We start from the raw sequence: 27,993 nt of genomic DNA on the forward strand, positions 1-27,993 counted from the left end.
TATGTGGATATGCAAAAGAATTTTATAATGATTGATAAAGACATAAATCATGGCATTTGAAAAGAGAACAAAAGTTTTGAATTTTAGCAGGCACATTCAGAAAAGGCAAGTGGGGTTTTGTAGGGTAACTTTGTGGTCTCATAGTATTTCATTGTGAATATTTTAATCATTCCCAGGGGCTAATTACAAAAAAAATAATTGTTGAATAATTATTGATCATATGGAGTAGGTTCGAATCGCTCTGTTGGGTTAGTCGAAAATTGTAGCTGCCATTTCAGCATCAGTGAAATAAAAGTGCTTTTGGAGGGTGTAAACAGGGTTAATTGTGGCATGGGGAGTAAACAAAATGAAGGGCAGCATTTTGAAGACTAGAGTTTACAAGAATGATCTTCTGTTCTGTTTATTTACCTTATTTTAGTATACTGGATTTGAGCTAAGCTTGTATTGTCCCCTCTCCCTCAGGTGGGTCAGGCCCATGTAGTGGCCGGCCAGCCCAGCACTAATGCCCACCCTGGACCCCGGCCACCCCACCCAGTACCTGCCCAGCCACCCTCCTCCACCAATGGCCAATCCTTACGCTCCCTCACGCTCTGGCCCGCCCCCAGGCCCCAGTTATGGCCGCCTGCCCCCAGCTGGCCCCCAGGTTATGCCTCCTCCTCCACACCGGGTCCCCTCGGGCCACCTCAACCCTGCTGGCCGAGGTCCAACTGGTCCCCTCAAGTCCTCTGGCCCTTCTGGGCAATATCTCCACCCACGACCCCACCCTGAACCACTACCCCCAGGAGAGCCCCGCCAGCCCCCTGCTTACCCCGAACCTCCAAGGTACCCTGGTCCCCTGGTAGATGACCCAGAGCGGCACCATGTGGGGCCGAAACATGATGGGCGTGTCGAGGATGAGGCAGGGCGGCACTCCTTGCATGCCCAGCTGGCTGAGCTGCGGCACCTGAGGGAGGCTCATCAGCGCCTCACTGACGACAACCAGGTGAGTCTCTTTCCCAAGCAGACAGGTATCACCCCACCCTTCTACACTCCCACTTATTCACTGATACAGCCACTCTAGGCATTACAGCAGAACTTATTGCTGTTTTATGAATATAGTAGTAAGTGCAAAGTCCTTGTTGTTAGGACAGACCAAATATCTGACTCTTCCCTGAAGCTGTTTTGTTGAGTTGATTATATTTTTGTTTTATACATTGTTTTGGGGGTGTATGTAGATGTATATATCAAATGTTTCTCTACGCATATAGCTTGTCCAATTTCCTTAGTTAAATACTACTGTACAATATTACTTGGTTGTTTCTTTTTCATTATAGTGTCATGTTACTGGTAATTCATATAAGGAAAAGTGTCAAGTCTTGGGTTTCTCTATATGCTTTTATAGATAGAGAAATGCATACATACATACATACATTTAGGGATAATTATATAATAGACATTTTATCTACCAAAGAATAAGTGAAATTAATAAAATCAAATACAGATCTAGTTAAAATAAAAAGTAGGAATAAGGTAACCATAGTTATGACACCAATACCTTCACAACAGGAGTTGCGTGACCTGTGTTGCTTCCTGGACGATGACCGACAGAAGGGCCGCAAGCTGGCTCGTGAGTGGCAGCGGTTTGGGCGGTACACAGCCTCAGTGATGCGGCAAGAAGTCACTGCTTACCAGAACAAGCTGCGCGGCCTTGAGGCAAAACAACACGACCTTATCAAAGATAACCTGGAACTCAAGGTTAGGTGGTGGAGGGATGAATTGTAATCTATTTTTGTACATCTCATTTATACTTTGAAAATTCATTAGTCTTTAGGAATTCATGAATTTTAAATATGTGTGTGTATTTAAGGAAAGTTAGGATAATATTAAGGAATATAATATACCAGATCAGGTGTTTTTTTCTTTTTGTCTCACCAGTTTTAAGGTTATTTAATGATATTAATTGTATTACAACATCACTCCATCAAAGTTTTGTTCTATGCCTGGTTTTCCCAATACCTAACCCCTGCATGTTATGAAGACCAGGCATGTCAGAATTTGGTGCAGAAGTAGGTCAACATGGAGTTAACAGTGTGTGTACATGTGCTGTACAGGAGCTGTGTCTGTACCTTGATGAGGAGCGCAACAATGCCACCTGCACTCACTGTGGCAACCCACTCATCACCCGGGACGACGGCGACGGCTCCTCCTCATCCACTAACGCAGACGAACCCTCTGGCCCCCCCCAGTCTGCACCCCAGCCCCCAGCACCCCCAGACATCCCTCTTGCCCGTTCCTCATCTAGGGAACGGTTGCTGGAGGATACTCTCATTCGCCAAAGGTCGCCCATGAATGGTAAGCATGTGTGTGTGTGTGTGTACTTGTGCATGTGTGCGTAACTCACCTATTTGTATCTTCTTGGGCTGAGTTACAAGCTCATGTGTCATAGGTCTGAAGGCCTTAGGTTTTCACTCGTTACTCACTTCTGGCACTGCTATACCACCTAGGAGGCTACCCATCCGTCTCCACGCCCAGGAATTGAACCCTGGATCTCTCAGTTATTAGCTGAGTGTGTATATGGGGATGGACGAGTTTTTATTTTTATTTAACTAGTTGTGATATAAAGAAAATGAGCTATGCTCTTGAGGTTCTATTTCAGTCTCAATCATTTAAATTTATCTGAATACATTTAATTATTTGTACTGGACAATCTGATTGTCTAGGCTGTTCCACAGTTTACTGTATATATGTGGAAATCTGTATTTCTTTATATTCTTCATTCTTCTAGCTTTTTTTTTTTTTTTTTTTTTTTTTTTTTCCCCATGTCCCATTCTTGATCCCCTGTTCCACAAAGACAGATTTCTATCGATTCTCTATTCCCTTCAATACCCTGAACACCACAATTATGTTACCTCACTTCTCTCTTCCATGGATGGCACCACCAACTTATTCAGTCTTGCATTATAAGTTAAATCTGCCATGCTGGGTATCATCTTGGTTTCTGCTCTTATTATTCTCTCAAGTTTAGATATTCTATCATTCATTTTATGATGGGACCATACATATTCCAAAATGCATATTCCAACCAGGGAGGGACAAGATATGTACCACTCTTGTGTTTGTCAACAAATTATCCTGGAGTTACACTCCGAGGTCCTTCTCTATTATATTTGTGATTTGTTCAGTTTCTGTTGTTGTCCTCTTAGTATTTTTACTCCTCTTCAGTAATTTGCATATAACTCAATTTCCCACACCGGGCTTCATTCATGAATCCTGTCTAGATCTTCTCGTAGCATTTTGCAATCCTTCTCAATTGCTATTTTCCTTGGGATTATTGCATCATCTTCAGGCAGGCTCTTATAACTGTTCTATCTACCATATGATATACGTAAATCAGGAGCAATATGGGTGGCAGCAACGAACCCTGTGGTACTATATTTGTTACTTCCTTCCATCCAGACATTCTGTCCTTTAGTACTGTCCTCATCTGTGTGTGTGGGTGTGTGTGGGTGGGTGTATTTACCTATTGTAGCATACAGGGCCTGAGCTAGGCTCGGATGGTCCTGTCTCCTATCCAAGCCTACCTCAGGCCCTGTGTGTGTGTGTGTGTGTGTGTGTGTGTGTGTGTGTCCTTGAGAGCATGCGTACATGCATGCGTGTGTGTGTGTGTGTGTGTCCTTGAGAGCATGCGTACATGCATGCGTGTGTATGTGTGTGTGTGTGTGTAGTTGTGGTATAGGAAATTAAATGGGGTCCATCTCTGAGTCACGCTCAGCCAAATTTAGCTTTAAAGTCCTCTAAGTTTTTGGACTGGATGATTTCATTGTCCAGGTTGTGCCACAGTTTAGTGTATCTGTGTATTTATAGGAAACTATGTTTCTTGATAACCTTCAAGCACCTTGTCTTTTTCATTGTTACTCCCCTATCTTATACAGAAAGATCTCTTTCAGTTCTCTCTATTCCCATCATTGCTTTGAACATTGCAATCATCTTACCTCTTTTTCTTTCTTCTCAGGATGGCAGCCCAAATTCTTTCAGTCTTTTCTTGCAAGATAAATCCATCAGACTGGGGACCATCTCATCTTGGTTGCTGCTCTTTGTATTCTCTCAATCTTGATTACGGTATATCTGTTTTATATTGGAACAACACTACTAACAAATATTTCTACTTGGGAATGATTAGGGCCACTAGCAATTTCTCTATCTCTTCATTCATGTAGTGAAATTGAAACACCAGAATTTTCTCTTTACTATACTCCCACACGGCCACAGCGTGTAATGGAACACACGAGAAATTAATGCAGACAAGGAAAGTTTTTTCTGGTGTTGGGGATCAAACCTGCGGCCAGTGAGATGGGAAAGCCACTCCTTAACCAGTCAGCCAAAGAGGTATCCCGCTCGCAGAGTGAGTTATTGGAGGCTCACCCATCAGGCTTGTCTCAACACTACAAAGTGTCCCTCTTATGTTTGTCAACATCTTATAGGTATCTTTGATATTCTTATTGATATCTGTGGATATGTCTGCCTTTCTATGTGGAATCTGCTGTGGGAATATGGGGTTAACCCGTTAACTGTGGGGATTATGTTTCTTAAAGGCCCCTCTAAGCAAGAAAAAAGAGAAAAAATCATCACTCACGCAAACCATTTCATAATATATATCAACGCATTTGTGATCAGTTTATGCATCATCTATTTTTTGGGGGTTTATATCATTGCAAAAATTTGGCCCATCACTGGTACACCGTAAAGCTACAAATTTGGCCCATCGCTACTACTGGGTTAAGGGGAACATGTGAAGCTCCTGTGGTCTAAATGCTTGGAAGAACCTTCTCTGTGTGTGTTTAAAGATTAAGGTTTCCCAAGACTGTAACTCCCATCAGCTATGTAATAGATGAAGTGTGTCCATTGGGTTAGTTATTTTGAGTCCTTGTTGATCAGGTCATTCTCTCCCTCCATATTTATGTACTCGTCCTTTTATATTCATTCACACTTTACTTTGTTCCTTCTTATACTGGTGCTTTGTTAAATACCATTACCTTATTAATCATTTGACATCGACCCGTATTAAATTCAATCATATACATATAAATCTTATTTAATTCTTACATGTACTGTTTGGTTGGCATTTTATCCAACATTGACCCCAGCTTGACCCTTACCCCATCCTCCCTGTAGAGCAAGTCCTGAGCTACATCAAGTCCCTAGAGAGCCGAGTGTTGATGTTGGAGGCGGAGAAACAACAACTGGCTGAACTTGTAAAGCCCAGCCGCTTCCACCCAGAGGGGGCAGGTGGAGAGAGTGGGGAACTGCCTCCCCCTGCACCTCCTCCTCCACACTCCCGTCCTCTTCAGCCACCACCTTATTCCCTCTCCCATCACTTGAGGGCAGTGGGGCTCGGGCTCACTCACAGAGCACCCCTCGGACCTGGTGAGTACTGGTGGGCGTGGTGGTGGTGGCGGAAGGTCCATTCCTACACAGAACCCATCAAAGACTAGACAAGTAGTTTGTGTATGCTTGTATATATATATATATATATATATATATATATATATATATATATATATATATATATATATATATATATATATATATATATATATATATATATATATATATATATATATATATATATATATATATATATATATATATATATATATATATATATATATATATATATATATATATATATATATATATATATATATATATATATATATATATATATATATATATATATATATATATATATATATATATATATATATATATATATATATATATATATATATATCTATATATATTTATATATATATATATATATATATATATATATATATATATATATATATATATATATATATATATATACTTACATACATACATACATACAGTACCCTCCCGAGTTTCGCACTTGCTTTGTTCTGAGTATAGCGCTAAACTCGAGGATCGTGAAACTCGGGGTATTGAAAACACTGAAAAAGTGGTTATTTGTTCCGACCCGTTGAGAATCTGACTTTTTTCTCCCCATTACTCCCTTGTTATCTCAAAATACGTACCTTGGAAAAAGGAAGAAAATGCGAAGAGAGAACGGGTCGTATTGAAGCTGCAGTTGAAGGCGGCTGCTTTACCATTGGCTGACAGTTCTGAAAACACTTTTGTGATTCACTGGGAGTCCGATGACGTCATCGCTGCCATTCACCCAATCAGTGGGATCACTACCTTAAGGCAGTTTTACACTGGCCATTTTCCTCCAGTCGTTGGGGCTACGGGCAACGCTGTTACGCCCAACCGTGAGTGAGTTGTCGGTAAGTTTGTGTCACACTGGGCCTTTTCCTCCCACCGTGTTGGCGGCAGCTAGGGCAACCGGCAACTCCAACTTTTCCGGGTGTGTGTCACACATGGTGTGCCTGTGGTTCCTCCGTGCTAGAAGTTGTTATTGCGTTAACTCCACCATTTAGACTGTGGATCAAGTAGCAACAAACAAACACACACATGTATGCACACAACAGACTTATCATGCACCATGGCAGATGTTTCTGACAACAGAAATGGCTGCCATTTCCTAGAGTGTGTTAGAACTTATTTGCTGAGTGGTTCATACAAACCAAACATACCCAATGGCAAGAAGAGAGCAGTGTTAAAGATGACTGCTCTCTTCTTGCCAAGAGTTAGGTTTGGTTCATGTAAGCCACTCACCAAATACGTTCTAACACACTCATAGAAATGCTGAAATTGTTTCTGTTTGTCAGAAACATCTGACATGATTCATGATGAGTCTGGTGTGTGCGTGCATGTATGTATATGTTTGTTACTATTCGATCCACCTGTTTTTGTGGTCGGAGTCTAGATGGGTGGGTTGGCCGCGCACATGCAGTGGTGACTGATGACAATGAGAACTTCTGGCACGAAGAAAGCACAGGCACTCCACACCCACAACCGCTTCTTCCTTCCATTTAACTGCAGCAACAAGTCCATAACTTGGGTAATGGCAGTACAAGCCGCAACAACCCTTACTTTAGCAGACGACGCCATGTCGATACAGGCAAGTGCTTTGTTTACGTTTTGGATGTGGATACGGGCAACCGACCTTGGCCGTGTGTGACGCACACCCGGAAAAGTTGGAGTTGCTGGTTACCCTAGCTGCTGCCAAAGCGGTGGGAGGAAAAAGGCCCAGTGTGACACCAACTTACCGACAATTTGTTCCCGGTTGGGCATAAGAGCGTTGCCCGTAGTTCCAATGGTTGGAGGAAAACGGCCAGTGTGACACCGCCTTAACCCTGGAATGCAAACATTGGGTGAAATTCACCACAGCTTTTTGTCTCCCCTATGTTTACAAGTGATAAGGAAGGGTACGCAGCTGCCCTTCCATGTATTCTCAGTTCCCTGTAGCCTCTTGCTGTGAGAGGAAGTGGGCATTTTCTTTCTCCCATATTTTGAGTGTTATATATTTATGATTGCTGTCATTTTCACCCAATGTTTGCACTCAATCGAGGGGAAGGTGACAATTGCAAATATTAGGCGAAATTCATCATAAGGGTAGTGAGGTAACCAGCGTGAATCTCTAAGGACCAACAGCAATCGCTGTTGTAGCTATTGTCCTTCGAGCCAATATTTATCGTGTTAGGGAATTTAAGGTTTAATCATTGCTAAATAATGTTAATTTTTGTTTTTACTTTCAAAACAAAATAAAAATAACATTTTCTTTGTACGGTGTTTATATTTTGCTTGTAAATGAAGTGAAAGTTGTATTTTCATACTTTGATATTGGATATGATAAATAGTGAGATTAACTATTTTTTTTATAATTTTCTTAATATTGGGTTAAATTCACCCATTGTTTGCAGACGCGTCACAAAAAATATTGTTTGCATTGAAGGGTTAAGGCAGTGATCCTGCTGATAGGGTGAGCACCAGCAATGACGTCATCAGACTTCCAGCGAATTACAAGTGTGTTTTCAGAACCATCAGCCAATGGTAAGGCAGCCACCTTCGACTGCGGCTTCAAAACGACCCGTTCTCTCTTCCCATTTTCTTTTTTTTTCCAAAGTTCGTATTTTGAGACTACATGGACAGCAGTTATATATATATATATATATATATATATATATATATATATATATATATATATATATATATATATATATATATATATATATATATATATATATATATATATATATATATATATATATATATATATATATATATATATATATATATATATATATATATATATATATATATATATATATATATATATATATATATATATATATATATATATATATATATATATATATATATATATATATATATATATATATATATATATATATATATATATATATATATATATATATATATATATATATATATATATATATATATATATATATATATATATATATATATATATATATATATATATATATATATATATATATATATATATATATAAACCGGATTATCCTAAATTGATCTGATAATGCAATTAAATTTTTTTTCTATACTAAAACGTTATAAAACATCAAAAATAAATAAAAGTAACTACATATGTATTATATTAACACATTTAAAATTGATAAGAACAGTTAAAATGAATATGCTTTCTAATACATATTGCCGAAATAGCTTGTAACGAATAGATCAATGTATTAGACAAAAAACATTAAACAAACTCTCACCAACACCACGTCAGCACCTTCGCCCCAGCAAGGACGTAGGTGCGTGAACTAACAAACTACTGCACGACTACTCTCACACCGTACTCTCAAGACAACGACACAAACACGACTCCCCTCTCCACTCCATGCCACATTCCCCTTCCAACATACGAGTTGCACGATAATATGAGTCATCATACTGTGTCTCCACCTGCACGATGCATCAAGGTCACACTTGCAAGCTTGCACAACCATTCACAATCGCACTCTGCAACATTCACAATTCAGATCTGCAACGCTCACAAGTATCAACATACACTGGTCCAGACAAGGAGACACACAGACAAACATACAATAAAACATTTACATCACATGTTTTAAGCGTACTACTTTGTTTAGCGTAGCGTGTGTTTGTTTGGTTTCATTGTTTACATCGTCAGTCGGCGGCAGTCGCGTCACACACTTCACACTGGACAGTCGCATCGCGTTCTACCTGTGCTTCGACCTCACTTCTTTCAAAAATCAAAATGGCGGCCATAAATCCGGATTATCCGAAAAATCTTCTTATCCGAAAGAGGCTTCCCCCCTTCCATTTCGGATAATCGGGGTTTTACTGTATACAGTCATCCCCCGCCGTTCGCGGGTATTTCGTTCCCGGACTTCGGCGCGATGCGCGAAACCGCGAACGGCGGGACTATAACCCTATGGGAAAATATGCATTTGGGGAAGTCACCTCTGACACGTCATATAAAACATGTTTTTTTCGTTCCCAAAAGTAGCCCAACTTGCGATAAGTAGCCCAATCTGGCAACACTGCAGTGTGGCGGCGCGTGAATTTTTTTTTTTTAGGATAATGTTGCTATGAGAAAATCTCGACCAATAGCAGTCGTCCCTGAGTGAGCTGCTGGCCAATAGGAAAGCATGACGTCACAGTCTAACCGTGACGTCACTCAGGAGCAACCTAAAGGCGGTGTCACACTAGCTTTTTTCCGTCAACTTTTTCCGTCGTTTTTCTGAAAATCGTCGATATCTTGGCTGCGGCCTGTCACACACAAACAGTGTTTCGTCTGAAACTTTCCGTCAGCACAGACCATGGGAATGTAAACAAACATGGAGTCCACGCTGCGGCAAAGATGCGCTGCTCTGAACCTAATACTGTGTATTGTGAGACTTAGACGAGCTAAACAAGCCAAAAAGCGTGCATGGATGCGCTCATGGTTGGCTCGTCGGGAAAGAGAAAGTGTGTACCACAGGCTGTTAAAAGAGCTGAGTTTAGAGGATCATGAGACTCTGAAGAATTGGATCAGGTTGGACAAGAGCCAGTACCACAGACTTCTGGAGTTAGTGACACCTCTTATTGCCAGAAGTGACACCAGGATGAGGAAGGCTGTCACTGCAGGAGAGCATTTGAGACAGGTTGAAGCCACGCGGAAAGTCTCGGTCTTGGTCTTGGAAATGTAAACAAAGGCAGAAATTTGCAGGCGGAAACGATCCTGATCGTCTGACAAATTCATGCGATAAGTTCATGCAGAACGATGAAAAATCGACGGAAATGGCATTAATCGACGGAAAAAGTGCTAGTGTGACACCGCCTTAACGTCCATTGCCCCGCCTCCCTCCTCCTCTCCTCCCTCCCTCCTCTCTGCCTCCTCCCTCCCTCCTCTCTGCCTCCTCCCTCCTCCTCTCTCCTTCCTCCTCCCCCTCCTCTGCCTCCTCCCTCTCTGCCTTCCTATTTAGCGTCAATGCATCCACAGATACGCTGAACTGGGGTCAGATAAGCGGGGGTCACAATTAGTTGACATGAATACGAAACGCTGATGGGTGACTGTATATATATATATATATATATATATATATATATATATATATATATATATATATATATATATATATATATATATATATATATATATTACCCTCTCAAGTTTCACGCTATCAGAGTTTTGCGATCCTCGAGTTTAGGGCTTAGTCCTAAATTCTTACCATCATGACTTTCGCGCATTACCTCCACAAGTTTCGCGCTCCTTTGACATGTTCAGGTCACGTCTACCTACCATCGGTGTCATGCGTGCTGCCTTAACCCGTTCGTGGTCAACCACGTCACCTGACGTATTAATGTTGTTACTCCCTCTGGTCAACCACGTCATATGATGTTTTTTTTTTTTTTTTTTTTCCAAGTGAATGAAATGCATCTAGCGGTTTATGATTACATTTATTGAAGTGTCAGGCATCTTTTCTCAAGTGATTGTAATGCCCCGACGAGCTTATTTTCCATCCTTCCTATTTCTCAACACGGCCTCTGCGTGTATCGAAATAACACGAGAAATTAATCAAGAGTGAGGGTATTCCCCGGCTGCCTGGGATTGAACCCGCGACCAGTGTGACGGGAGAGCCACTCCTTACCGAGTCGGCCAAAGAGGTACCCCACTGGCTAAGTGGGTTATAGGAGGCTCGTTCATCAGGCCGTTGCCGCACTACACGGCTTTCCCCCCTATGTAGATTAATTTCTGTGTGTTGACAATGTCCCTTTGAGACATAACTCCACAATGTCCTTTTTAGACATACCTCCAACATTCCCATTTTCTATCAACCTCGGAGCATGGGCCATCCTACCTGTTACCCCTTCGGGGAAACTCAACAGAACTGCAGGAGAGGATGCCCACCGCTGTGCCACCACTGTAATGCCCCGACGAGCTTATTTTTCATCCTTCCTATTTCCCAACACGGCCTCTGCGTGTATCGAAATAACACGAGAAATTAATCAAGACCAGGGTATTTGCCGGCTGCCTGGGATTGAACCCGCGACCAGCGTGACGGGAGAGCCACTCTTTACCGAGTCGGCCAAAGAGGTACCCCACTGGCTAAGTGGGTTATGGGAGGCTCGTTCATCAGGCCGTTGCCGCACTACACGATGACTTTATGCGCGGTAGTTTTATTGGTTCAGAGCATGCTTATACGGTATGGCACGTAGATGATGACTCGGCGCTTTCACTGATGAGCAAATTCAGCTTCATTTCAAAGAAGAGGAGGGTGATACTGACAGTGAATCTACAATAGATGATAGTGATAAAGATAAAGATTGTTTTTCAAGAAAGTGAAGAAAGCCAATCAGCAAGTGGATCTGAATATTATCCAGCAGACACAGCAGCAGCTGACTACTCCTCAAACATATGCTCTGGACCATCACCTACTCAACTATCTTCTCCACCTCCTTCCACCTCTAGGTGTTTATATCCACCACATGGTGGCAGAATGAAGATGGCAAGACGTCGGAGTTCATCAAGCGAAGATGAAAGCAATGCGTCTCGTCCAAGAGTGACTCCCCCACCTGCCCATGGTCTCACTCACTCCAGCCAGACAGACGCCTTCCCACCGATCCTGTAGGTCACGTGTTATGCCACATTTCCTTTTTATGTTTCCTGTTCAGAATTACTAGCCTATTTTGAGACAAATTGTGTTCTTATAGCCTAGTCATACACTATCACAAAAATGTAGTGTTGTACAAAAGGAAACAGTTGTTATGCCACATTTCTTTTTTATGTTTCCCGTTCATAATTACTACTTTAAGACTAGTTATGTTCTTATAGTGATACAATATCACAAGAATGTAATGTTGTGCAAAAGAAAAACAATTGTTAGAGGAAGAGTTGAAAATAATATCTCAGTGGTGAGATTACATCTGGCAGCGCCACGCCACAGATGCCAGTTAAGTGCCGGCGGGGCATTTAAAAAAAGGAGATATTTTTGGGTTCATTAGGTCAAAAATTTTGTTTTCCATTTTTCGTGACCAGGTGGAGTACACACATTGTAACATAGGTAACCACGAATGGGTTAAAAGGCGGTGTCCAACCATTGGGGCTTTGGGCAACCGTGGTTGCCCGGATGCCCAACCAGGAGCGAGTTGTTAGTTGTCAGTATGAATGGAAAACGGTTGTGAGTACGAGCGTGGGTACGTGGGTACCTCACGGCTGTATGTAAACAAACAGACGACGGCAGTGGCTGAGGAGTGAAGAGCAGTGGAAGATGGCCCACCAAGAGACTCATAAAATGGACTGGCAGAGCTGCTTTGCTTACTACTTGATTAACAAGATAAGAGAACACCCCGTGCTGGGGAACCACAGTCCAAAAAACATTTTTCTCGAGTCTTTGAAAATTGTAGATCTCCCAGTGATGTTTTCCTCTTCTTCTTTTGACCTGTAATGCATGGCAGCGACGGTGAAAAATAACAGTTTAAAATAGCAAAAGGGCATAGAAAACCAAAATTAGGGAAAGAAAAGAACAGAAAAACACCTAAGCTCAGGGTGAAGTGTATAAGTGCGCACTGTGAAGTAAATAAAGGCCGCTTTCACAGTCACTGTTTGTTTTGATCGTTACCAACGGTGGCAATCGACGCTATAGTTTTCCACACGAAATTGGCCGATGGGGTAGTGGTGGCTGCAGAGAAAGTGACAGGTGTTGAGAGTGTGTGGTAAGGTGCGGGGCGAGGCTAACCCCGCAGCCGCCACGAGGTGCTGTTGTAAAGGCAATACCTCCGACACCATCACATCACATCACTACCCATCGGCCGGGTTCACGTGGAAATACTAGAGCGGCAATCGCCGCCATTGGTAACGATCAATACAAACAAAATGACTGTGAAAGCAGCCCTAAGTGCATGTTGTGAAGTATATAAATGTGGAGAAGGAGGACCTAAGAAGTGATACAAAGTATTATAGGTCAAAAGATTTACGCGATTTACGCGAGTATTGTGTCCTTGAAGAGGTCACATAAATCAAAAACAATTTAAATCAAACAAGAGGTAGGTTCCTTTCGAAAAATAAATATTCACCTCATTCAGTGGAGAGAGAGAGAGAGAGAGAGAGAGAGAGAGAGAGAGAGAGAGAGAGAGAGAATATCCATATCACCAAGATATCCACTCAGGCACTCAGTCTCAGCCTCACTCGTGTGAGGAAGAAATGAGGGACACCATGAGTGACTGGCTGGTATTGGTACCGGTACCGAGCAGTCTGGTACCAGTTCCGTACCGTATAGCTGGTACCGTTAGTACTGGTACTGATACCGGTACCCCTATTGTTGAGTAGCATGGCAGCGTGGGTACTGTATTGTTGTTCAAGTGTTGCGCGGGAAGAACTGAGCTCAGCTGTGTGGCCGTGGGAGCAACTGGCTAGTATTGGTACCGGTACCAAGCAGTCTGGTACTGGTACTGTACCGTATAGCTGGTACCAGTACCAGCCCACCCCTATTGTTGAGTAATGTGGCAGCGTGGGTACTGTATTGTTGTTCAAGTGGCGTGCGGGAAGAACTGAGCTCAGCTGTGTGCCCGCCGAGCCGTGTGATTCCAGTTGTGTGAGACGTCTGGTGGCCACTCCATAAAATATCGCGTATAAGTGAAAAAACGTGTAAATTAAACATTTATTTGGATTTAGGACCCCGCGTTATTTCAAAAACGCATAAACCAAACTCGCGTAAATCGAGAGTTACCTGTACACAGCATTAAAAGTGTTAATTTGCCTGGATTTGTTCTTTTTTGTCTGCTTTTGGTCTTTGTGAGCGGTGAGGGAAATATGGAAGCAGTAAGCAAGTTGAACCTCTGCGAGCTATTTTGCAATTGCGGCGGCAGTTTACGTTCAATAGGCATTGAAAAGTCAATCATGATGTTAGTGATTTGATGATATATAACAGAAAGAGTTAGCAGATTATACCATAACACACAGAAAACTACCACAAGCTGTAGGTTTGTCCAACTGTACCACGGGTGACCGCTTGCAACCACCCTTACATTAGCAGACGACACCACGTGGATCACAAGCGTGTATTCAGAACTGCCAGCCAATTGTAAGGCATCTGCCTTCAACTGCGGCTTCAGAACGACCTCTTCTCACTTCCCATTTTCTGCCTATTACCAAGGTACGTATTTTGAGATAACAAGAGAGTAAAGTCGAAAAAAATTGTGATAACAAGGGAGTCAAGTAAAAAAAGAAAGTAATTCTTTTCCACGGGCCGGAACCAATAAGCGCTTTTTCATGTATTTCAATACCTCGAGTTTACCGCTTTACCTTTAGAATGAAGCAAGCGTGAAACTCGAGAGGGTACTGTGTGTATATATATATATATATATATATCTTTCGTGGAGTGTTAAGAAATGTTAAAGGGCTCGATGCCGTATCACTATGAATTTTTGTCTCTAATTATTCTCTTTGTTCATAGCTGTTGTTTTCATCTTTCTTTTCCCAAAATAATGTTATGGTATGCTGTAACTTTTGTTTTACTACATGTTTTGTAGTACGTGCCAAATGACTTAAGTGTTGGGGTGGCATGATGTTATCTTTTAACCCTTTCATTGCTAAACGCTCGCAGAAAGTGTAAGGCGTATTTGCTAGTGGTGCTCAACGCTCGCTGCAACCTTCACCCGCACTCAAATCTCCCACGTATGAGAGTGTTCCAACACTAATTCTCACAACACAGGATTGCCAATTGAGTGAATTCTTCACTAAATTTGGTGGAAAATCATATCAGCCCAGCGCGGCAAATGTACGGACGAGTAACTGGTGGATGTTCTTGCCCAATATAGCGGCATTTTTGCATAGCTTCACCTATCACCTGACTGATTCTTTGACCAAATAGTTGTAAATATTGCAGTTGGCAATGCTCCCTTGCCAGAATTTGAAGAAAAGATGTCCGCAGTTCCCTCAATATGGTTGATCATCCCGCACGCACTGACGTAAGTGTTAACATTCAACACTCCCTGAACGTGCATGTATATTCGCAAGAGAGGCATACGTAACTGACTCCCATAGATTTGGACCTCCTCTTTCCAATGGTGTTTTTGGATTTTAGCTGTGATGAATAGTTTTTGAGATACAGAGGTTAAAAGAGACCCCCCATTGGGCTGCCCGACTTCGCCTGAGGGGATAGTCGCGTCCACACCGCGCGCAAGGAAAGGGTTAAATGCATTAATCAGTTAGTAATTTTCCACTTTCTTACAGGGTCAGGTGACAGTGAGGAGGACCTGCTCCCTGAAGGGCCGCCCCCGCTAGTGTCCCGTCCCACTTCTGTTGCAGCTGCCATGAGGGTGCTGGAGGTGCAGGAGCAGCTGGAAGGTGTAATGGCCCCCCATCCATCCTCAGGTCCTCCCCCCTCACAGGGCCCCCCTCCCCCCACCCAGCAGCCTGCACCCTCACCTCATGATGCTGCCCTTGCTGACGGGGAGAAAGCCCTCCTGAGGCAGATGTGTAATGTGAGTATGTGTGTTGGTGTGTTTTTACCTAATTGTGATAAACAGGTGAACTGCACCTATAAAGTCCTGTCTCCAAAAATCATGTTATTAACCCTCTCGCACACCGTAAATTTCCAATAAGTTTCTGTTCCACTCACCATGCATTACTCAGGCCCGACCGGCCTTTTTTTGCCGCCGCGATACTCTACATTCCCGGACGTATTTTACCCTCACTGATATATCATGCTCCAATAAATTTGGTATCAATGGCTTCATAAAGACTTGTACTAGAACACGTGCAAATAAAAATAGAGGAAAATATGTATATAAACAATACAAACTTGTTTCAAGTCTCCATATTGAGTATTGTAGACAATAAATCCTAAATACCAACTCTTCCCCACTCGCTAGCTCGAAATTTTGTGGGCCAACTTTTTTTAGCCGAATATATGTTTCGGAGCGGAATTTAGTGAGGATTCTTATGGTATCCTCAAAATCCTCATATGCCTATTAGTTGCCGAGTTACACCAAGAAAACTATTCTTTTCCTCTCCCGTCAGAGTAGGCTAACAACTGAAAATCGCTCAAAGCTCCTCATCTATGCTCCTTAGAAAGGTTGCCATATGTTACCATTAAGAAACTTATCCCAACAAATGACGCTCCCAAATTTGACGCACTTTCACCGAAAACTTAATTTTTAATAATTTTTTTTTACTTTTATGATGCATTTCGCGTCATCGTGCGCCAGGACCTTTTACCCTTTGATGACGCTAAACACATCATCGTGCGCGAGAGGGTTAAGTGTAGATCTATAGGTTCATGAAAGTTTTTGGCTTGAATTATCTCCTTCATGAGGTAATTACCAATGCCATGCATCTGTGTGTCCATGTGTGTGTGTTCTTACAAGTGATTACGTGGCACCTTTTTCTCTTACAGGTGGTTTGGAAGAAGCTGGAGGAGGTGCCCAACCAGAACAGATAACAAGTTTTGATTCCCTCCTTACCCTATTCCATTTCTCCTCCTTTGCTTCCTCTTTCTGAGTGTGTGGGAATATGCAGGCATCTTTCCCCACCTCAGCATGGATACCTCCTCCTTTCTCCCACCCTCCTCTCCCATTTCCTGTCCATACCATTCCCTCTTTAATCCCTGATCAGAATTCTCATTGAGGAATCTTGCAAGTGTCATGCAAACTAATCAAGTGCCTTCCCTCCTCTCAACTTGGCATATGAAGATTTCCTCCTCCTCCTCATTCCCTGCTTCTCCAGGCAAGGTATGGTAGTGTACAGTGTCTCAGCAGTGCACAGGAGCAGGTTTTTTTTATCAATACTTTATTTTCTGGCATAAAGGGAAGATGCACTGATTCACATAGTATAGCACCTGTATATATGTCTTCAGATGCAGCAGTGTAGAGCCTCAACATGCAATGGTCTTTTTGTCAGTGCTGTGTAATAAGAATAGTTTTACATGTCTTGTTTCGAGCGTCGACAAGCTTTGTTTGTAAAGGATTTCAATATATTCTATGGTTACAATCTAGACAGCAGGTGTCTTGAGGCAGCAGTCAGTGTGCTGGCTTACCCAGGTGGTCTGTCAGCCTTCCTCAGGGACTGCATATTTATAAAGTTGTCACCATGATTATATTAATTCACCAGTTCCTGTTTCATGCAACACCTAACACTAAAAGATTTTGTAGATGTCCAGTGCCTCTACATCTGACACCTTCCACCAGTATCACAATACACAGAGGTATGGTATTCATAGCAATGCATTTTCTTTCTGTGGTTGTGTCTGATAATGACTACTCTTGCCATTGCTACTCTCATTGGCAAATTTCAACGTTAATTTTTTTCAATGGTAATTAAGAGGTATATCCTATGCCAGAAAATATAGTTATATTTAATGGGAAATGCCATAACAATTAAGTAACATGTAGCATTAGGGGGATGTTTTTATTATCTAACATATTGATCAAGCTCAGTATTACATAAATTTTTAGTTGGGGAAATTAACAAGTGATGGTAAGGATGCCAGTGCTAGACAGTCTGTGCCATGTGGCACTAAGGTCATTTAGGGATAGAGATCCTTCCTTGTTCATCCTAGAGGCTGTTCTGTGGATGGCAAGTTTACTGAGATGCAACAAACAGGTCAGTCATGTCTGCCTTGCCTGAAACATGTGTGTCTTTAACAGTCTGTGGGGCCATCAGGTTTGCAAAGCATTCCAAGGTCATTATGACGAAACTCACTGACACGATGACTTCAATATTTCTGTTGCTTTCAAATTATTTGGATAATTGTAGACTTGTTCATAGCAATAAAGAAGAGCTATTTTATTGCAAATGAAAATGAAGGATGTGGTATGCATTTAGGTTCTAGATGTCAGTATCAAAGTAGCCAGAACATAGTTATGCTAATGAGCTTTGTTGCCCTGCGTTGAAGCCTTGGTTTGTCAGTCAGTTGTCATTTTGGTAATCAGTGTGACGAGCAATTTCAAGAAAAAAAATTGTTCTCCATTTCCCACGTAAACTAGGTTGACCACGCTTTGAAAAATGTGTAGATAACCATTATTTTGCATTAATTAATTGCAGCATATTGTTAATATCTCATCCCGTTCATTTCTTGTTCTTTCATAACATTGGTAGACTATTTCTTTATATCTTATCTTTTTCTGTTGGTGAAATAACATTTTCATCTACCTCATATATGGTTATTCAAAACAAGGAACATAACTAATCAGTTATTTTTAAAGGCATGATGATAATAGTAATTTTTCTTCTTTTAAACTCTTAAGGTTAGAGAATATTTACTCCAGTGTTCTGATTTCTTTATATAATTTAATATTGTTGAAAATCATTTTTTATTAAAAATTGATCTTCATTAATATTAAATGTTTATGTTTGTAGCTGTGGTGCTGTTGTACATTGTTAAATGCCTTCCCTCATTTAGTTATTAACAGTTGCTCGTGAAAAATTGTTCCGTGATAAAAATAGACATCTATTTTCACAAGATTGCACTGATAGGCAGTGCCATTCATTCTGTCCTCTTCCTGACACCAAAATGTCAAGCCTGTTTTTCTATAATCATGCCTAGGTCTTTTGGGCATCAGTACTTAAAATGTGAAGTAAAAAGAGCTTGAACACCAAAACTACCATTGAAGGGGCCTTACTATTCCAAACATTTGGCAACTCTGATGGTCTCACAGGAAAGTAGAGAAGACGTCAAATGAAGACAATAATTTGATAGAGATTTAATATAAATTACAGGAAATTGTGTAATGTGTAAAGGTGTGTGCATGTGTCAGCGTAAGACTGTTGCCCATTGTTGCTTAGCATGTTACACTGATGTCACCTTCCCATCTAAAAAATCTTTTTATCTTTGTAGGTAAGTGTGTAGAGTTGTCTTGAAAATGAGCTATCTCTTTGATCTTTGCAAGCATGCACATGCATGGACACACACACACACACACACTTACTTTACATTCCACTCTGCATCCTTGATCTTGGTCAGCTTTCACTATTCCTCTGTAGGAAGATAATTTTGTCCACACCAAGGCAGAGCCCAAGCTGTTTTTGCTGTTTATTTCTTAGGTAGCTGCATTTAGGGTGTAAGGAAGAGGGTGCAAAAGTTGCAGCTTTCCACACAAGGTCACCTATGTAGAGATCCTTTGGGCCCACACATACATTTTGTAGAAACTTCAAGTTTACTATAATTGCAACACATTTTGTATGCCCAGAAGACAGCTTCAGTCACATCATCTGAGTGGAACAGAATATTGATGGAGTAGCAAGTGGTGCCGTGCCATATACGTTGTGTGGGTACGGGGGAAACAGTGATGAGTGAAAGTTTTGTGTGGTAATCTGCCCCTGCTCCCTTCAGATGAGTGTGTGTGTTTGTGTGTTTGTGTGTGTGTGTCAGAACTGGGATTATACTGTACAAGAGACAGCTAACTGTCATGCAAGGGAAGGACTGATGATCATTGCCCTCCTGACCTTGCAGCTTTAAGTTTTACCTGTGCTTCCTATGAAATGTACTGAGAAAAGTGCATCCCATTCTGCTGTGTTTGAACCACAGTGGTCATGCAAATTCCCTATTTTCCTTGTAAATAGTACATGTTTATGTAGGGTCTTAAGGTCCAAATGACACCAAATATATACAGTAACTTTCCACAAGTGACATCCATTGACTATCTTCACTTAGAGCCTTCTCTGGTCACTTTAATTCTTCATCATAGGTTTCATCATCATCCACTTTTGTATCACCATATCTGGCATGTTATGTAAATAGTAAAACTGAATCAGAACTTCTTAGCAGCAGGTAGCATGAGCAGTATTGAGCTGTATATGGGTATGTTGTAAGAGACAAGAGGAATGGTGCTGGGATTGAGAGGGGAAAGAGTAAGCCTACAGGTTGCAGGAAGACATGATATAGTTGAAAAATATTTTGACTCAAAGAATATCTGCAAAAAAATAGTAATGGAGGTGGATTGAAATATATATGACTACAGAATAGCATAATAGCATAGTGCTGCAAAATTATTTAAAATGAAGTTCAGTCTGAATACGACTCTTGGCATGAACGATCAGGTTGGCCAATCCTCAGCTTTTCAGTAAATTCCACATTATCTTCAGGCTTCGTCATATTTTGTACTCATCATATGCTGAGTGGCACCAGAATCTGCCACATCACAACATTGACAATGCAGTTGTAACTACATTCTTGAGATTTGCTCTTCACAGCTACACAGCAACTATCATGTCCTCCAGGGTGTCTGGGGAAACCTAGGGAAGGTAAATGTGGTAACCTGGATGTCATGCTGGTCCTGTCCCAGAATAATGAGTTACCAGTACTTCCCGCCACAGACTCAATGGCCAATGTGACAGATGAGAACCGAGGCCATGCTCATCTGTAGCATATGCCTCCTTTATTACATTACCAGCATTCATACCAATTTGTAACAACTTTGTTGGTGTATATACCTTTTTTTTCTGCAGTGTTGATGGTGGGTCTTGCCAGGAAGTCACTCAACAGATTGGCCTGGCCTTCGGTGTTGTGGACTCACTCAATATGAGTATAAGGTGTTGTTGATATTTTTGCAGGCAGACAAAGATTTGAATCTTTAAGTCACTTGGGCTCCCTGTCTTAGTGTATGACTGTGAGACATGGATACTGAATAGTGACTTGGAGAGGCATGTCAGTGCCTTTGGTACCAAGTGCCTTTGTAGGATTGTGGAATATTGTTGGGATGACTGCGTGTTGAACCAGCGACTACGCAATAAAACTGAATCAAGGCCTGTTACTAGCTTAGTTCGTGAATGCCAACGTCAGTTATATTGGCACGTGGCATGTGTCATGGGCGTCAATCCTGCCTACAGGATTGTTTTTGTAGAAGATAGCCCTGAGCGGAGGAGACCAGGGGATGCCCAAGTAACTTACGGCTGAGGCAAGCTGATTGATTCATGGAGGGGCTTGGGATGGGAAGGGCAGCTGTGTGGTGGCTTGCCCAGGGAACTGTTGGGGGTGGAGTGCCGGGCGAGTGAAGCAACATACCCCCTGGCATATGCTCCCTCTTTGTTGTTAGTAGTTAGTTAACTGACTGGAATGTGCCAGCATCAATATGGTCTTCATGCACTTCACCAGCCACTCTTTTTTTCCCATTCTACATTTTGCCACAGGCCTTGCATGTAAGAACATAAATATACATATAGCAGATGAGCCTCACTGCTATAAGCTACAAGCTTTATTGATGAAACTAAATTGCTTTTATGTTTACTGTTTTTTCTTATAACAAATTGAAGTACATAATTGTGGAAAGAGAAAATGGCTGCATAGCTAAGGTGACCAGAGTCCCGCTTTATTTACGTTTGTCCTGCTTTTTGAAGTGTCCCTAAAATGTCCTGGTTTATTTACATCTGTCCCGCATTTATTTATTTGGTATTGAAATGTCCCACTTTTTTCATGAACTACTAATAATTATACATTTTTACAGTCTTTTATGTTTCACTAACTGGTAACTTTACACAAGTCATTCTTGTACCGTCCATACTCCATACAGGTCAGGGTGAAGATTGCTACGCGTAGCTATCTTTACCTTGATACAGGTACGGAGTTCCTATGAGATATTGTGCCTCCAACTCTACTCACATTAGTATTAGATTTGCATTGCTGGCATGAGGTGCACTCTGTGTATGTGTGTGTGTGTGTGTGTGTGAGAGAGAGAGAGAAAATGTCCCGCTTTTAGCTTCAGCAGATCTGGTCACCTTATGCATAGCATGCCTTTCCCACAGCTTATTAATTTTGGGGTGTGATAGTAACAGTCAAAGCCATTGTCGCTTTTACACCTGAACTGGGCTCTCTGTTTTCTAATATTTTCAATTTTTTTACCAATTCATCGTCCATAGCCACCTCAATCTCCCCCTACCTGCCTTCCCTGCCCCTCCTCACCCCCCCCATCTTAACAGCCCCAAAATTTCTTCTGATGAGAGAGTGAGGTCAGCCCCTGAGGACAGGTGACTAACTCTCTCTCTCTCTCCCTCTCTATCTCTTGCATTTTCCATCTTTGTCACACACACACACACACACACACTTTTTACTTCAATTTTATTTCCTTTCTTGCCTGTCTTCTTCCTCTGTTTCCTCCATGGAGATAGAATTGATGGACTTGACATGGGCCGCTAATCCCATTCATTGAAGCGAAGCTGCCGAACTGTCATTTTTAGGGCTGCAAGATGAGGGATACCCGGGTGAGAGCTCACGCCCACTACCTTAGTTGGTACCTCCAGATCCCATCTCATTCATTATGATGTTGGTGTTTTTGATTATCATACATTTATTGATGTGATAGATCTATTTCATAAATACCTGACACCTGACAGGTGTCTGCCACCTTGCGGCCCTAAAAATGACAGTTAACCCTTTCACGCACCAAAAGTTTAATAAGTTTCTCTTTCCACTGCGACATCCATCTGGGGCTCCCAAGGGGACCTCGAGGAATGGCCTGACCGTGCGGCGAAACATTTTATCATGTTATCAATTTCACCCACAAGTATTCTTTTTTCCTGGCATTGTTATATATAGTTGGTTTTGGAAGAGATTATTCTGCCCTATGAAAGAGAAAAATTATCAAGAAATGCAAATAATTAACGAAGTTTACCGACTCTGAATTTTTTTTTTAAAGGGACAACAGTCGCGCTCACAGGCTGCCTGCTGGGAGGCACCTAAACCACGAGCAATTATCACTTCAAATCCAACGGCACAAGAGAGTTGACGATTAGTTCATTTTATAGGTCTAGCTTGGATCTTTGACGCAAAAACTTTTGACGCGATTCTGAAAGATAATTTATTTTTGGCGATTTTTTAAAAAAAATTGACGCGATTCGAGTCAAAAGCTGATGTAGACAATTCCGTTTTGACTTGAATCACGTCATGGTGCGTGAAAGGGTTGATGACAATTCAGCCGCTTCATTGGTCAGGGGCTGATGTCGACTCCAACCCTTATACCTCCATGGTTTCCTCCCATTTTTTCCCTCCCTACCATCCACCTTATGAGGGTTCGCACCTCCGCCCACTTCTCCTCCACTGCTCCACCTCCACCTCATGACACGTAAAATGTAATTTGTTTCAGTTCTTACAGAATTACCATTTTACCATAATATCCCCTGTCCCTCTCTGGGGTTTTGTGGTGCAGTGGTTAGCACACTCGGCTCACAACCGAGAGAGCCTGGGTTCGATTCCCGGGTGGAGTGGAAAAATTTGGGCGGCTTTTCTGATACCCTACGCCCCTGTCCACCCAGCAGTGAATGGGTACCAGGTATTAATCGGGGGTTGTGTCCTGTCTCCATGGATTTGTTCCCTTCTCCTATAATTCCTTCCCCCTTCTGTCTCTCTCCGGCATATGACCACAGATGTTGCGCCGACTAAACGAAACTTTCCAACTTTCCCATGTCTTTCTCTTTTATTTCCTTACAACAATCCTTTCCTTCTTCCTCTCTCTCTCTCTCTCTTGCAAAATCAGTGGCTGTGTGTGTGTGTGTGTGTGTTTGCATTAAAAGAAAAAGAGAGAGAGAGAGAGAGAGAGAGAGAGAGAGAGAGAGAGAGAGAGAGAGAGAGAGAGAGAGAGAGAGAGAGAGAAATATTAATCAGAAAATAGGAAGAAGATAAAATCATAGAAAAAAGTGAAAAGGGCAAATGATTAAATAAAAATATACCTCTAAAATAGAGTGCAAAAAGTAAAGAATTAATGATATTAAAAAAAAGATAAATGAACTGTAAGATATAAAGAGAGTGTGTGTGTGTGTGTGTGCTTTTCTCCTCCTCCTCCTCCTCCTTGTCTTCTTCCTCATCCATTCTTTGTCTACTCTTCTACTCTGCCTTTCTGTCATCTTTCTCCAACTCTCTTTCTCATATTTCCCCTTGTTCGTGTCATGTTTTTTCGTCACTGTTTCTCTCTCTCTCTCTCTCTCTCTCTCTCTCTCTCTCTCTCAAGCCTCCCCTTCTTAATCCACACTCCTCCTATTGTCTCCTGGGATGTTGAGCTGTGTGTAGGAAGGGAAGGGTGGGATGGGGTGGGGTCATGGTGACAGGCTCAGAGCAAACTTCAAGGGAAAGGCTGAGGAAGTGGAAATCTGCCTCCTACTCAGCTAAAAGTGTAAAAGAGACAATGGCTTTGACTACATACAGGGATGCATGTAACTTTGAGTTATGCAAAAATCTTACTTGAAATGAATACACAGATAGTTGAACAGTTTTATCTAAAAATATGCATAATAGAAAAAAATAAGATTATTCTGGCATTGCTGCCACAGGCAGCTGCCATAGAGTAATGTTGCGACTTGAATGATTGATGTTAATTATGAAAGGTGTGGTGAACAACAAAACTTCTTCAAATTAAATGAGATGCTGGGGACCAGTATTATTTTTTATCATTGTGTTGTTAGGCATGTTCACAAGGTGCCATAATGGGTTACTAATACAAGTGAGTGTTTTTTCCATGGCTGGAAATCCAAAATAGACATTTTATTTACCAAGGAGGCAAGCTAAATGTGATTGGAATCTTGATCTAGATTCAGATTAGGGTGAGCAGAATTAAGACCAGAAACATGTTTGTGTGCAAAGTTGTGAAATTCTAACATTGTTAGCATGCCTTTGCTTTATCAACTTAATAGAGGTAAAATATTTACCAAAGCCTGGCAGTGGCATGCATTCAGTTGTAAATTGATTGTTGCATGCCATCACTCTTCTTCCCCCATACCATTGCCTTGGATGCTCTTTTATTTTCTGCAGAATCACAGTTGCTCATTATTGCAAGAAGTTTGGTGGAACCATTTGATATTTTCTTTACTCACTTTTCTCATACATGAACACTTTTCATCGTTGTTTCTTGTATGAATGCTTGTCATAGTTTTTTATGTATGAATGTTTGTCTGTAGAGGACTTCCTGTCTATCACATCAATTGCCAAAATTCAGATACCAAACCGAATGGTATGTGTAGCTTATTTAATTTTGTTAAAAATTATAATTTTATTCATGATTTTGTATAAAGATTTCTGGGGTATCAAATATTTTAAATGTTGTATTACTTGTGTCTGTATCTCAGTGCAATAAGACATGTTAATACATGATGCATGCACTGACTAAGTTTTACTGATGACCTCGAGGAGTATTGGAAGAAGCTGTCACAACTTCACATTAAAAACAGTTGTGTGAAAAGTTTGTGATTGCTGTAGCTTCTGGCATAGTGTCAGGAATATCCTTTTGTGATGTGCATAGCCAGGTGGTGTGCTAGAGAGATAGATTAAGTTGATGCAGTATGCTATGGAAGTACCTGTTATCGTTTACTCCTAGACTAGTAATATATGATTTCTTTTTAAATTGTATTTGTAGTACGAAGCTGGTTGGTGTATCATGTTTGTGTGAGTGTGCATGTGTCTGTAGTTGTGGGTGTTTGTATATGAATATCATATGTCTTTCTTTTTATTTAGAATTTATATATTCTTCATTACTCAAAATTCACTTCCTCCTTCTTTCCTTACAGCACTGTCTCTACCACCATTTTTTAGTAATATCTGCAACTACTGTTTTCATTACTTGTCATTCTCATTATTATAGTGGTCCAAGGCTCAACATATACTTTGTGTAGTAAATATAGTCCTCAGAGTAATTTTAGAAAAATTATATATATAAAGATTATATTTTTTAATGGTGCAGTGTGTGAACTTATTAGATTAGCAAGTTGTAATATAGCATTGTGCAGGAAATATATTAAGGATGTCAATAAAGTACAGATTTATATATGTAATGTAAATTGTATAATTTTAGCATGTATTCCAGCATGTTGCCCTTCACATGTGTTCCAACATGGTGCCCTTTACAGGAAAGAATTACTAGCTCCAGGTGACACTGCAGTGCATTTGTGGATCAGCAAGGTAAGCAAGCATTTTTAACACATCAGACACATCTATAATTGTTTGGAGTTCTAGCATTCAACCACTGCCTACCACACTTGTTTGTCTCATAAAGAATAATGAGGTACATCTGAACTGCAGTGGAATTTTGGATTGGCTTGGCCCATAGTGTTATGGACTCACTTAGAATTGTCAATACCTGTGCAGAAGGACAAAGATCCTGATATTCAAGTTGTATTTGCTCCATCTTACTCTGTGGGTGTGAGACATGGACATTGAGCAGTGACTTGAAGAGGCAAGTCAGTGCTTTGGTAATAAGTGTCTTTGCAGAATCATGGGGTTCTGGTGGAATGACATTGTGTCAGAGCAGAAAATACCCCATGACTGAATCAAGGCCTGCATAGTCTGAACACCAATTCTGGCTATATGGACATGTGGCATGCTATCCATTAGTCAACCCTGTTCACCAGGTTGTTACTGTAAGAGATAACCCTGAATGGAGGACAAGGTGCCTGCATGGAAAGTTGCTTGTTGGAACCCCCAGGGGATGACATTATAGGGTGGTAAGACAAGGAACCCCCTGACATATAACTCAGTTGATTGATTCATTGATTCCTCCTCTTACACACCCTCTCAGATTCATCTACAGCATCCTTTCATATTCTGACATTGCTATACCAAATTCAATGGTGCAGCTCTGGTCTCTGATACCAAAACCCTGCAATTCTCAACCTCCTGGATCTTGCAAAATTTAGGAAAGAGCTGTTGATGTTCCTAGGACCAGAACCTTGGGGACCAATACATAACTTGTAGCCAACCGTCAGTGCCAGTAGTAGCATTGAAGTTGCCCAAGACAATGAGTGTTTCCCGAGGAGGGCACTGGTCTAATACGGAGTTGAGTTTGGCATAGAACACCCCCTTGTCTTCAGTTTCACTCATCTCAGTAGGAGCGTACACTGCAACAAGAGACATGAAGCCCAGTGTGTGCATCAGCCTCACTTGCATTATATGCTCATCAACTGGAGTAACCTCAGCTACAAATGGCTGCCGTTAGCTGGAGATACCTATAGCTACCCCCTTAACCCTTTCAATACGATGACGCTTACGTAGGCGTCATGAAGCCTCAGTAGCATATACGATGACGCCTACGTAGGCGTCATATTTCTATTGTTTCTTCTTCTATTGAGTTCTCCCGTACTTTGTGTTGGTTACTAAGTAAAGACGCCGTATGCTGTCTTTGAAATCCTATTGCTCCTCCCACCATCCTTGTTCCCACCAATCACAAAAAATGAGCTACAGTATACACCGCCTTGTGTTTAAAATTAGGAAGTCTCATTCTCTCTCTCTCTCTCTCTCTGACACCGAGGCGCCGACACCATCACGTCTCGCCAACATTGCCAGATTGCCGTATTCAGCCTCCTATTTTTGCCAATTTCCGACCCAAAAACTGCCTCCTCGACCCCAATAACTGCCTATATAAATAGATATCGGTAAAATAATTAATTATTGGTGTCTTTTGGCAACTTCTATGGCTCAGAAATAGGTAAATACGAGGCTCTGAGTAGTACAATAATCTGGCAACGGTGCGTCTCGCCCACCTCTCTCTCTCTCTCTCAGACACCAAGGTGCCAACACCACCACTCCTTGCCTATCTCTCTCTCTCTCACACACACACACACACACACACACACACATGTACACACATACATTGTCTGTGATGACAAAGCAGTATCTGGCAACT

The 27,993-nt window shown here is 41.4% G+C and overlaps 1 protein-coding gene across 8 annotated transcripts in view; it reads left to right on the top strand.

Moving 5' to 3' along the window:
* LOC127008106 (coiled-coil domain-containing protein 85C-like) overlaps positions 1–27,987 on the top strand; it is a 35,460-nt gene extending 7,473 nt beyond the window's left edge. For all 8 annotated transcript variants that reach the window (XM_050879705.1, XM_050879710.1, XM_050879703.1 and 5 more), the window contains exons 2-7: positions 463–982; positions 1,546–1,734; positions 2,091–2,331; positions 5,152–5,403; positions 15,629–15,879; positions 16,794–27,987. In XM_050879705.1, the coding sequence (XP_050735662.1) occupies positions 503–982; positions 1,546–1,734; positions 2,091–2,331; positions 5,152–5,403; positions 15,629–15,879; positions 16,794–16,838 (1,458 nt within the window). In that variant the 5' untranslated portion in view covers positions 463–502 and the 3' untranslated portion in view covers positions 16,839–27,987. The remainder of the gene's footprint in view (positions 1–462; positions 983–1,545; positions 1,735–2,090; positions 2,332–5,151; positions 5,404–15,628; positions 15,880–16,793) is intronic.
* Positions 27,988–27,993: the final 6 nt, after the last annotated feature.

Source organism: Eriocheir sinensis, chromosome 37 (genome assembly GCF_024679095.1).
Source record: "Eriocheir sinensis breed Jianghai 21 chromosome 37, ASM2467909v1, whole genome shotgun sequence".
Classification (NCBI taxonomy): domain Eukaryota; kingdom Metazoa; phylum Arthropoda; class Malacostraca; order Decapoda; family Varunidae; genus Eriocheir; species Eriocheir sinensis.